Source organism: Boeremia exigua (assembly GCF_020726555.1).
Source record: "Boeremia exigua strain MPI-SDFR-AT-0100 chromosome Unknown C7974scaffold_2, whole genome shotgun sequence".
NCBI classification, from domain to species: domain Eukaryota; kingdom Fungi; phylum Ascomycota; class Dothideomycetes; order Pleosporales; family Didymellaceae; genus Boeremia; species Boeremia exigua.
The window spans coordinates 3,333,831-3,343,951 of NW_025763519.1; the positions used below are offsets into that span (position 1 = coordinate 3,333,831).

General features: G+C 52.5%; 4 protein-coding genes across 4 annotated transcripts; all 4 read right to left on the bottom strand.

Moving 5' to 3' along the window:
* Positions 1-840: 840 nt before the first annotated feature.
* C7974DRAFT_119320 (transcription factor IIA, alpha/beta subunit) lies at positions 841-2,835 on the bottom strand. The gene is made up of 4 exons (XM_046135124.1): positions 2,530-2,835; positions 2,354-2,455; positions 938-1,953; positions 841-890 (listed from the first exon to the last, which is right to left on the bottom strand). Exons 1-4 carry the CDS (start codon positions 2,545-2,547, stop codon positions 851-853), a joined length of 1,176 nt encoding a protein of 391 aa, XP_046002190.1. The 5' UTR covers positions 2,548-2,835; the 3' UTR covers positions 841-850.
* C7974DRAFT_119410 (uncharacterized protein) lies at positions 2,725-5,478 on the bottom strand. Its single transcript, XM_046135126.1, has 3 exons — positions 5,074-5,478; positions 3,280-4,978; positions 2,725-3,222 (listed from the first exon to the last, which is right to left on the bottom strand). The coding sequence occupies exons 1-3, from the start codon at positions 5,212-5,214 to the stop codon at positions 3,125-3,127; spliced, it is 1,938 nt and encodes a 645-aa protein (XP_046002191.1). The 5' UTR covers positions 5,215-5,478; the 3' UTR covers positions 2,725-3,124.
* Positions 5,479-5,857: 379 nt separating this feature from the next.
* C7974DRAFT_387014 lies at positions 5,858-8,483 on the bottom strand. Its single transcript, XM_046141118.1, has 3 exons — positions 7,365-8,483; positions 6,944-7,314; positions 5,858-6,895 (listed from the first exon to the last, which is right to left on the bottom strand). The coding sequence occupies exons 1-3, from the start codon at positions 8,271-8,273 to the stop codon at positions 6,115-6,117; spliced, it is 2,061 nt and encodes a 686-aa protein (XP_046002192.1). The 5' UTR covers positions 8,274-8,483; the 3' UTR covers positions 5,858-6,114.
* Positions 8,484-9,095: 612 nt separating this feature from the next.
* C7974DRAFT_352512 (ribosome biogenesis protein SLX9-domain-containing protein) lies at positions 9,096-9,697 on the bottom strand (the record flags this gene model as incomplete). The annotated part of the gene is made up of 2 exons (XM_046139510.1): positions 9,649-9,697; positions 9,096-9,599 (listed from the first exon to the last, which is right to left on the bottom strand). The coding sequence occupies exons 1-2, from the start codon at positions 9,649-9,651 to the stop codon at positions 9,096-9,098; spliced, it is 507 nt and encodes a 168-aa protein (XP_046002193.1). The 5' UTR covers positions 9,652-9,697.
* Positions 9,698-10,121: the final 424 nt, after the last annotated feature.

The following is a 10,121-nucleotide window of genomic DNA, read 5'->3' on the forward strand; positions in this document are numbered from 1 at the left end:
TTGGGAGTGTTGGATTTGATTGAGCGGGATCAGAGGGCGAGGGGGGTACTAGGGTGAGATGGGGTGTGTGTGCTACGCCGGCTACGTGGGCTATGCGGGCTGTGGTGTCTGGGTTTGGGTGGGGAGCGAGACGACGGATATGACTACGATGTTATGACATAAGACTTACGGTCGATACTACTACCATTCTAATGTAATGCTTATAATCCACCACTTCTCGATTCACGCATGGATATTCACTTGAAAGCCGGGACGAGCTACAGACGTACGATGGTGTATTCATTGGCGTCTCTAGCTGCGATTGATACCGCGGCATCGCCAAGACAAATTTTAAACAGCAAAGGTATCTAAGCGTGCAGTCTGACACCGAGCACATCATGCGTTCAGTTTCCATGCCCGAGTAAGCAGTCGTAAGCGAATCCTCCTCATGATCACGCTGTGCCAGCTTAGTCTAAACACAGGAACCGCAAGCTCGGCAAAAGTGGCCTTGATTATCGCCGTGGCCAAGAAGAGGTGCAACTCTCCTCCGGTGAAGGCGATGTCACCAAGGCATGCTCGGTCCGAAAGATGAGGCATTTTTCTGATCGTCAGATGCCCACTCATGACGATGTTGGGCGTAGTACAGATGGGGGCGTGGTGGTCGAGTCGCGGGGTAGGTGTGTCCGTGATGTAGGTCTCGAGCGATCTCCACGTCATGGCGTACCGTTGGATAGAAGAAGACTTTGGTGTTGTACAATCGCCGTCGCGGCAGCTGAACTCGGTCCGTCAGCGTGTGGACCTGTGTATCGCGGGGTGGGCCGCTCAGAACTCGAGTTCAGCTGCACACGATAAGCGTTATTTCATTAAGCTGTTACCACTCAAATTCACCGTTGGCTTTGTGGAACAGATATCTGATTGGTCAGCGGATATTCTTCACAAAGGGCGTTGTGTGACTTACTCCTTCTTGTTCGTGGTCAAGATACCGTCCTTCAAAGTGCACTTCCACTTGTTCTTGACGCGCTGCACCTTATCATAGGTACACAGCATATAATCTACCATGTCATCATCGCTGTTATCCCCGTCGTTCAGATCATCTTCAGGGTCATCAAGATCAGAGTTGATAGCATCGTCCGGGTCTTCTTCGCCAGGTTTAATATCATCATCGGGACCATCAAACATCCCGGGCACTGACGCACTCGGCGCCGTTGACGACGATGCTTCAGCCTGCTTAGCCTGGAGTACCTTGACCGCCGCTCTCCGCTTCTTGCCCTTTGGCAGCGAGTCGAGTGGTACCATGAGTCCACTGTCCTGTTGCATTGCCATGGCATCGACACGAGCGCGCATAAACTCGTCAGCGGCGGTACGACCCTCTTCCGTCTCTGCGGCCCTCCGTGCGGCGAGGAACGCCTTCCAGTCTTCCAGGCCTTCTCCGGCACCATCTGTTTGTGAGTTGTAGAGGTTGCCGTTATTCTGCTGTTGTTGCTGCTGCTGCTGCTGCTGTTGTGGTGGGCGCTGCTGGGGTAGCTGCTGCTGGGGTGGACGCTGCATCTGCTGCTGCTGTGGAGCCATCATCCGCTGCTGTTGGGACATGTGCTGACCCTGCGGTGGAAGGTGAAGGTTCTGCTGAGGAAGATTCGGGAAGTTTGACTGTTGTGGCATCATGTTGTTCTGCTGCTGACGCTGCATGACCAGGTTGTGTGCTCGCTGTTGAGCAAGACCATGGTTCTGATCGTATCCACCACCCGGATAGGCTTGGGCCTGAGGGTAGTTGGAAGGAGGATGTGGCTGATAGGGAGTCTCTGTTTTGATCTGAGCATTAGGGAAGTTCACGTGTTCCGGCGCCGCGGATACCTGAGGCAAGTCATGGTCGACCTTGACATTCGACGGCACAGTGGGCGGTTGGCGCACTGGCTCCGGCTGAGGATCCCAGGGAAATTGGGCGACCTTGAGCGCAGACAACTTCTCTTGCCAACCCTATCATAATCAGCATAAACTCAGTGGGGAATGTCGCAATCAAAAAGAAACACGATGCGAGCAGGCTGTCACATGATGAAGCTATGCCGTGTTTGGCACGGGTGGGCTTGGCTTGGCGGGGCTGTGAGCTGCGCAGGGGGTATAAGAGTGATCCAAATACTGAGGGCGCCCCGAACCTGCGAGACTGACCGGCAATCCGCGCCCCGCTTTCGGCCGCCCACCCACCCCAAGCCAGGCGGCAACATCGCAGCGATCGAAACGCACAGAAAACGATAGAAGATGCAGCGGATTATGCGATGGGCAAAAAGTACAGCGTCGATGTGAAGAGAACAGAGGCGCGTGTCGCAGTGATGAAATGACATGGCAACGAAAGGTGCACCGCCAGGTGGCCAGAACATACCTGCTTCATCTCGTCGAGCGTCGACTGGTCCACGCCGAACTCCTCGAAATCATTCTGCGAAGCCTGGATGACCTTTTCGATGATCTGCTGGTAGACATTGCCCTGATGTTGCTGTCAGCGCTCCGTCTCCACCCACGTGCATGTGCTCGCATGCGCAGCTGCTGAGGGGAACTGACCACCACCTGGTTCGACATGGCGTCCGGCTGCCACTGGCGCTGACTATCAAGGAGGACGACGTGGGCGATTGCGCAAAGCGTGCGACAGTTGCTTGCGTGGTGCTGGTGGTCGGCGGTGCTGGCAGGCCAGGCAACGTCACAGCTGAGGCTGCAGGTACGGCAGAGTGCGCGCGCTTCGTGGAGCTTCTGCGCTTGTGTATATTGACTACGGATATGGGATATGCAGACGGCGGGTCTTGTGTGACGGGTGCAAGCGCTTTCACGATGGTGGTCGTGAGGTCTGGGGTGGTGTACTGGTGTTCGGCCGCACAACTGCTAGAAGATCACTCCCTCCCCTACAGCTAGCGCCTTGGCGACCCTGCAACAAAGCCACGCGAGGTTGCGAGTGTCTGGATGAAAGCATCCAACGACCTTGTTGTCGTCAATCATTAAGTTTACCTATGTCCTTTCGTATGTATATCGTGATGAGTGACTCATGTCCGCTCTGCCCTTTCTATGAACGCCGAACTCCAAGTCTTCTTGTTGAACATGTGCTCATACTTTCTCCCACCTCACAGCAGCTCTTTTGCCCTTCGAGAACATTGCATGCAAAGCCTCAGCATGCGGGTATGAGAGCTTCTCTAAATGCTGTGTCGACGTCCTTGCGCCTGTACCCCGGCGCGCGGCCTAGACAGACAGCACGTTTGGTCATTTCTGGGTCCCAGTTAGCAGTTGCTCGAATTTACTTGAGCTGTGCAACGTTGAACTTACTGTCAATGAGCTTTTGCACATCCACCCATGCGACTTTCTTCGGCCTCTGCTTCACTACTGGGAGCTGTTCAGCCTCACCCATCATGTCTAGACCAAACGTGCTGTATCCACTGCTCCCCACGAAACCCAGGTCGAAGGCAGGCGCCAGATCCAGACCTAGAGTCTGATCAAAGGACAGGTCTTGTAGGCTGTTTTTGGGGGTTGCTGAGAGCAAGTCCGGCGTCGGAGCTCGGTTGAAGAACATATCAAGACCATATGGAGGCTCGAAGAACGAAGCCGGCAGCGGCGGCGGCGTGGGATTATCCGAATTACTAGCTGTCGACCCGCGACTCAGGCTGGGGCTTCCTGTCTCATTTTCCGAAGGCGAGGTACTGTCGCTGTCGATCAAACACTCTGCGAAGGAACTTCTGGGGTCGATCCTACAGTGCCACTGCTCCTCGATGTAGCCTTGCACATCGTACGAATCGAACCACTCTCCTTCAAAGCCGTGAAGATCAATGCCTTCAAGATCTTGTGTTCGGCCATCAGCCACACTTTCTACTCTGATCATGCGTCGGTCTACTGGGCCCATCTGTCGTATTGTCCAAGTATTCTTCATTGGTATGGGCATGCCCTCAGCATCACGCCGTTGATAGTGCGTTCCGGCACCGCCTAGATGAAGAAAAGGCGTCGCATACCAGTCCAAGTCCTCATCCACTCCACGAGCCAAGATTGTCTTGAAGCGGTTACGCGTTTCTTCCAGAGACAGATAGGGCAGAGATAGCTTGAAAATGTAATTTAGGAGTGCCGGATGGATATCTGGAGTGCTGAGCAAGAGGAAGCCAGATTCCAATGTGGCTCTCGTTAGCCTTCGTGCGAAGGTAACCTCTTCATACGAGTACGTGTAACTTGGTGATAGTGTTTTTGTTATCGAAGTCGCTGAAGGAAACAAGGGTTTCTGGCGTGGTGGCGGGGGAAGCTCTGCACCGATCGCAGGAACGTTGACGGGAAAGATATACGGTGGTAAGAATGGCGATTGCTCACGGCTGGGAATATCAACAAGACCGAACGGAAGTGGCTGTTTCGGTAGTAGTTCTTGCTGCTGTTGCTGTGTCCGGGGTGGATCCCTAGCTGCCTGAAACTGGTGGAGTGCACTTAGGGGCCTTGACTGTTCTAAAGCCTCGTCCAAGGGGTCTCGGTATCGACGGACAAGACCAGATCGATTGTTCGGCTCCGGTAGACTGTACGACGAGCTTGAGATATGTGCGAGATAGCTTCCAGGCTGTGTCGCAGCCACTTTTGGTTGTGCTTGCTCCGTAATTTCGGATGCTGCTGAATGGCTCCAAGACTGCTCTTCCTCGGTAGGTGTGGTCAATGGCTGAGCTCGTGTGGTTGGATTCGATGCGGGATCGACTTGTGCTTGTTGTGCCGATGCGTCTTCCCCGGCAAATTCTTCTTCGTCGCTGTCTAGTGTTCGTTCGTTGGAGGATTTAACTAAACTAGCAAATGTTTCAGTCATCTCCTTAGCATCTTTGGCAAGTCCAGGGTTGAGTTGCAATAGTCCAGATTGCACGATGGAGTCATTGTAGCGTAAAAAAGTCTTGTTCATTTCCTCGATGATGACGCGCAGTTGAGTGCTCTGCCGCTGAAGAGCAGATATGGTCGTTTCTTTACGCTGTCGGTATGCCCGTTGTGCAAGACGAATCTGTGTCCTTCGACGCTGTTCGTGACGTTAGCCTTGACGACACGGCAAGTTGGGTGTATTGAACGGTCAAGTGCTGTCACATGGGTAGTACTAAAGGTAGGGTCACTCACATCTGCAGCTGTAGCATCTTGCGTGTCGACTCGCGGTCTTCCTCGAGTCTTCTTGCCGCCTGAGGTGACAGCTGCATCGTCCGCATCTTCGCTTGTACGAGAACGTTTGCGTGGTCGCTCTGTGCTTTCCGTGCCCTTCATACTGAACCCTCTTCCTGACACTCCGCGAGGTCTCTAATAGATGGTAACAAGTGTATGTGTCGTGAACGGATGGTTCGAACGGTCTGGCCAGAGTAGCGCTTCGGCAAGCTGGGTACTGACGTCCTCTAGTGGTGCGTCCAGATACCAGTCGTCTGCCACAGGAGATATGTGCGCCGTTTGCAAACTACAGGCAAAGTCCAGGAAGGTCGTTGGGTACAAGGAACGCTGAAGGGGAACTGATGTGACGTGAAGCTTAGGGAAAAGCAATTACCCTCCAAGGGCAGCGGAACCCGATCGGCACGCTTGCTATGTACACCCAAAGCACAGGCCTGGTAGATCAAGGGTCAAGGTTAAGTCAGCGACTTCTTACAGACAGTTGGTAGGAAGGTGGACGAGAGCTGATGATGAGGATGTCGTTAACAAGGTTGGCGCGAGACCGGACGCTTTCAGGTCAAGTCACGCAACTAAAACAGCAGAACCTGACGACATAATACTGATTCACTTTGCAAAGACGGGCTCGCAGGGAAGTTAGATTCGGGGAGCGGTCAAAACAATGCCGCCGAAGTTACGAAAAGTGTCTGGTCCCAACGGCGGACGATTTTGGGAGGTTGATGGTGACATGATTACTATTCATTAGAGCGGGCCACGGCTGTCGCGACCGACCAACAGCGCCACCTCGGCTAGTGCCAAGATCACGTGGGCTTAGCATCCCGCTTACGAAGCATCGCAACCCCTTCTCAATGCGGCATTGTTTCGAATCAGATACAACGTGTCTCAATGATATGTTCAAAACGATTGGAACTCAATGAAGCGCATTCGCATTGATAAATTGCCTCCTACACTCTTCCTCCCCATCATCATTGCGAGTGCTGCTCTTTCCGCTTGATTCCAAGTACAACGCTATGCATGCACACTCTTGTTGCTGTTCCTGGTATTATCGTGTGCTGTACAATCAGATGTGCCGAGCGGGTCCCCAGCCGCATCGCTTTCCAAGCCATTGGCATGCAATTCATGGCCTGCAGGACAGTCTGTCCTTGGACCCGACTTGGCAGCATGCTTATTGTCAATTCGCTCTTCTCCTCGACCCTCCGCCTTGATCCAATCCTCGAGCTCTTGTGCTGTAGACTTGAAATGCATCCACACTTCGTCACCTGTGCTATAGACGGGTTGGCCTTTATCGTTCTTCTTGAATCGCCGTTGCACCCCTGCAGTGAGCCGCGTGCGGAACTCATGGGGCACCTTCAGTCTAGCGGCGATCCACTGATCGGTCGGTCGGTTCTCGCTGGGCACTTCCTCGATCAGTTCGGTTTCTAAGAGCCCTTCGTCGGTCATCGAACGGTTGATTAAGGACTTTCCAGCGCCAGCATCCGGCGCGATAAGGCGAAGGAATTCGAGTGAGGCGCTGACGTTCAAGTCGATTGCTCTCTGAGGATGCACCGTTGCCTTCATCAAGAGGTTGGTAATGCGTTTATACAGGAGCGAGAAGTCAGACTGGCTGATGTGTACAGATCCTCGGACTGTAAGAAGGTATGCAGGTGCACCATTCTCCTTGGCCTCTTTCATTAAAGACATAACGGAGTCAAAATTTTGCTGCCAGTACATAAAGGCCTCGCTGTTGATTCCAAGCAGTGGTACATGTATACGATGTTCCGGAGCTTCTGCAGGGGGCTTGATAGGAGCACTGTTGTGTCAGCAATGATGCTAGTCGAATACAAGGCGATGTACTTACCCCCAGATGTCGTAGATGATCCCTGCCTGTACATTCTTGAAGCGATCATTGTGTCGCAGGACTTCTACTACGGTAGCAGCACCGAAACTGTGCCCTGCCATAGTGATCTTGTCAATGTGGAACCTATTCTTCCATTGCTGCCAGTTGACACCCTCTAGGCCTCTCGAAGAACCACCAACAAAGCCTTCGCTCCGTAGGTTGCTGCGAGCAACCTCCTCACCGTCTCCAGCACATATCTTTTTGAGCACGCAGAGGGCTTCCTCCAGCTCACATAGTCGTAACTCAATTTGTGCGTTTCGTAAATCTTGATCAACACCCTGCTCGTTGTTTGGTGCTGTATCCCTTGGATTGTTTTTAGGAAAGATGTAGTCCTATCACACGTTAGTACTCTGTCTGATGAATACTTTGATTCGTTACTTACAATATTGTGGTGGCCTTTGCGCAACTCTTCTGCTGTATGATCCACATGCTTCCACCTCTCCCACTCTTGTTCGCATTCTTCATCGCCTCCGCAATCTCCACTGTTCGGTTTTGCACCTCCTTTGTGATCTTTGCTTCTGGTATGCTGCTTTTTGTGATTTACAAACGTCCTAGGACCTGAGCCATCACGGTGTTCGACAGCGCAGACAACAAAGCCATAGCTTGCAAATTCAGAGCATAGATTTGAATATGCAGTTCTGGTACCTCCAAGGCCGTGGCTGAACATTAGCAGGGGAAAGACCGGCTCCGCGTCATGACCCTCCGGCGGAGATCCCTCTTGATTCTTGATTTTGTAACCGTTCTGCTTCGAATTCCCTCCTGGTGGCCAATGTGTAGCCGGTGGGCTGTTACGGAAGCCTCGCAGCTTGGTCAGCATGGAGGTCGCACCCAAGAACGTAATAAGAGTCCAATCGGGAACACCAGCGAAGTGCGCATATCCCCGCGCTGTTTGTATGCGCGGTCGCGGCAGCCACGTCTCGCGGCTCCAATGCTTATGCCCCGCTGGGTCTTGCCCTTCACCGGACCCGAACGCTGCTGGGTAGTACAGCGTAAAGAGTACCGTCTCAAGTTGTAACAGATGTCGTCCGTCTCGCTTTATGTCTGATATGGGCCGGGGGTTCTCAACAGGAACTTCAATTTCCATATTTGCGATCGAATACGGCCCGGAGGAAGGAGGCAGCGTGCCCTGGGGGAACGGCAGACGGTCGCGCAATGACCTCGCAGGTCGTGATCGAGGTTTCTTCGCATTTGGGACTTGACCTGAGGCCTCTCCGCCAAAGGTGCTGTTGCGGCGGTCATTATGCGGCTTGTTGCCTGTGACCCGCGTCGTTTTGCGCTCAATGAAAGACATGACAGGCTTCGCAGGCTAAGTGAATGAGTAGTATAACAGTCGCAGTCGAGCAAGACAAGCAGCCCCGTGCCTGTTGAATATGAGGGAAGCCCCGAGCATGCTGACTTACGATAGTGTCTGTTGCGGAGGCTCCGGACACTTAGTGTTTAGGCGCGTCGTCGGAAACTGACATTTGATCGAATATGATGTCATGGTGTCGCGCTACGCGATCCTCTACTGCACCCAGGCACGCCTGAGTAGCCGCTTTAGATATTTGTAAGACTTGAGCCATGTTTGTGACTGCCCAAAGTTCGCAGACTTATTACCGGACAAGTCTGCTCAAACGCTTGTGGCGGCTTGAACGTGCCTGAGTGTAATACAGGGGCTATTTGTTTGTAGCCTCAAACAGATACCTGGATTCTAAGGACGAAATCTGGGGTATTGCGTTCGCAGTAACTCTGAAACTGGTGGAAAAACTCATTTGATCTACTTATTTGATTCGAGTATAGTGTCACATAGACACAGAGATCCTCGGAAAACTTTGGGTTACTCAATGCATTCCTACACAGGCCAGTAAAGATACCGTGTTGGTTCCATAACTCTGATGCTGGCCGTAGCATGGAAAGTCTATGCAGGCATGACGTGTGTCAATTGTATAGTACATGCCGACCTAGCTCGGTGTCGGTACGCTTTTCGGTGCAACATGCGCTGTCCACCCAAGATCTGTTTGGATGGTCTCGCGGTATACAGGCTCAGTAGCAAATGTTTGGCCCCTCGAGCAGCACGTGGCATTGCCAATAGCATATGGGTATCGTTGTGCGCGCATCATTCAAGCCGTTGTCCTCACTTCTGTTGAGCGAACTCAGGCTTGACTTCCATAGTATTTTGCACATGGCTCTTCAGGGCCGCCCACCTGTCTTGCACTCCAGCCGATGCATTGCTTCCTGACAGCTGCGCAAGGTTCTTGTTGAAACGCTCCATCTCTGTCTTGACCAGTTTCTCCTTTCGTTTTGTTGCCCCTGGTCTTGACTTCAGACTTTTACGCTGAATCTTTGCCTGCCCAACCTCTATTTCGCCATCTGCTCCTTCCTCCCCAAGCCCTGGCAACGCATCGGCGAGTGATTCGAGGTTTGCTACGAGCTTCTTGTTTGGTCGCCGCCGCTTCTGTGTTTTGGCTGCCGATTTCTCGATCTTGCTGACGAACGAAGAGTGTTTGACCTTTTGCTTGTCCCTCTTTGAAGAAGCGAACTCGCTTTCAAGATCGTCCGGCTTGGGGAGTGCAGCTGGCACTGGACGAGCCGCGCGCGCCGACTTTGCTCGCGCTGTTGTACGCTTCTTTATTGGCGCCTTCCTTTCGTTAATCAAAGCGATTTAAGGACGTTGAGGCGCGACTTACCATTTTAATTGGACGGATGTCAAAAGCGACCCTTATGCACAGTGAAGGCCTCGAGCTGGAGAAATAAGTTACTTATCGCGCTTATCTTAGCGTCCCGCTCCACTGCCCCGTCATTGAATCTGACATCGAACAACACCTTACTCCTCACGCCTGACCAGCATTGTGCCGCATACGAAGTGACACCTATTTAAACTTCACATGGATTAGGATTGTTCTTTTCACGCATCATCGTAATGGCTTTCAAATGGACAAGACAATTAGCAGGATGATGGCAACATCCCAGAATAGTATCTGGCAAAACTCCTCGTCGGCTTACCCAGGAATCATGATCGCATTGTTGTCATCAGTGGATGTAAAAGTACGCACCAGAGAACCGTGGATCTATGGCTGTCCTGCGTACGACCTGGCCGCAATCGATAGCTTGGCATCTAATACTCGGTTTCTGAAACGTAGATTATCTTGGGGCCGTCAAG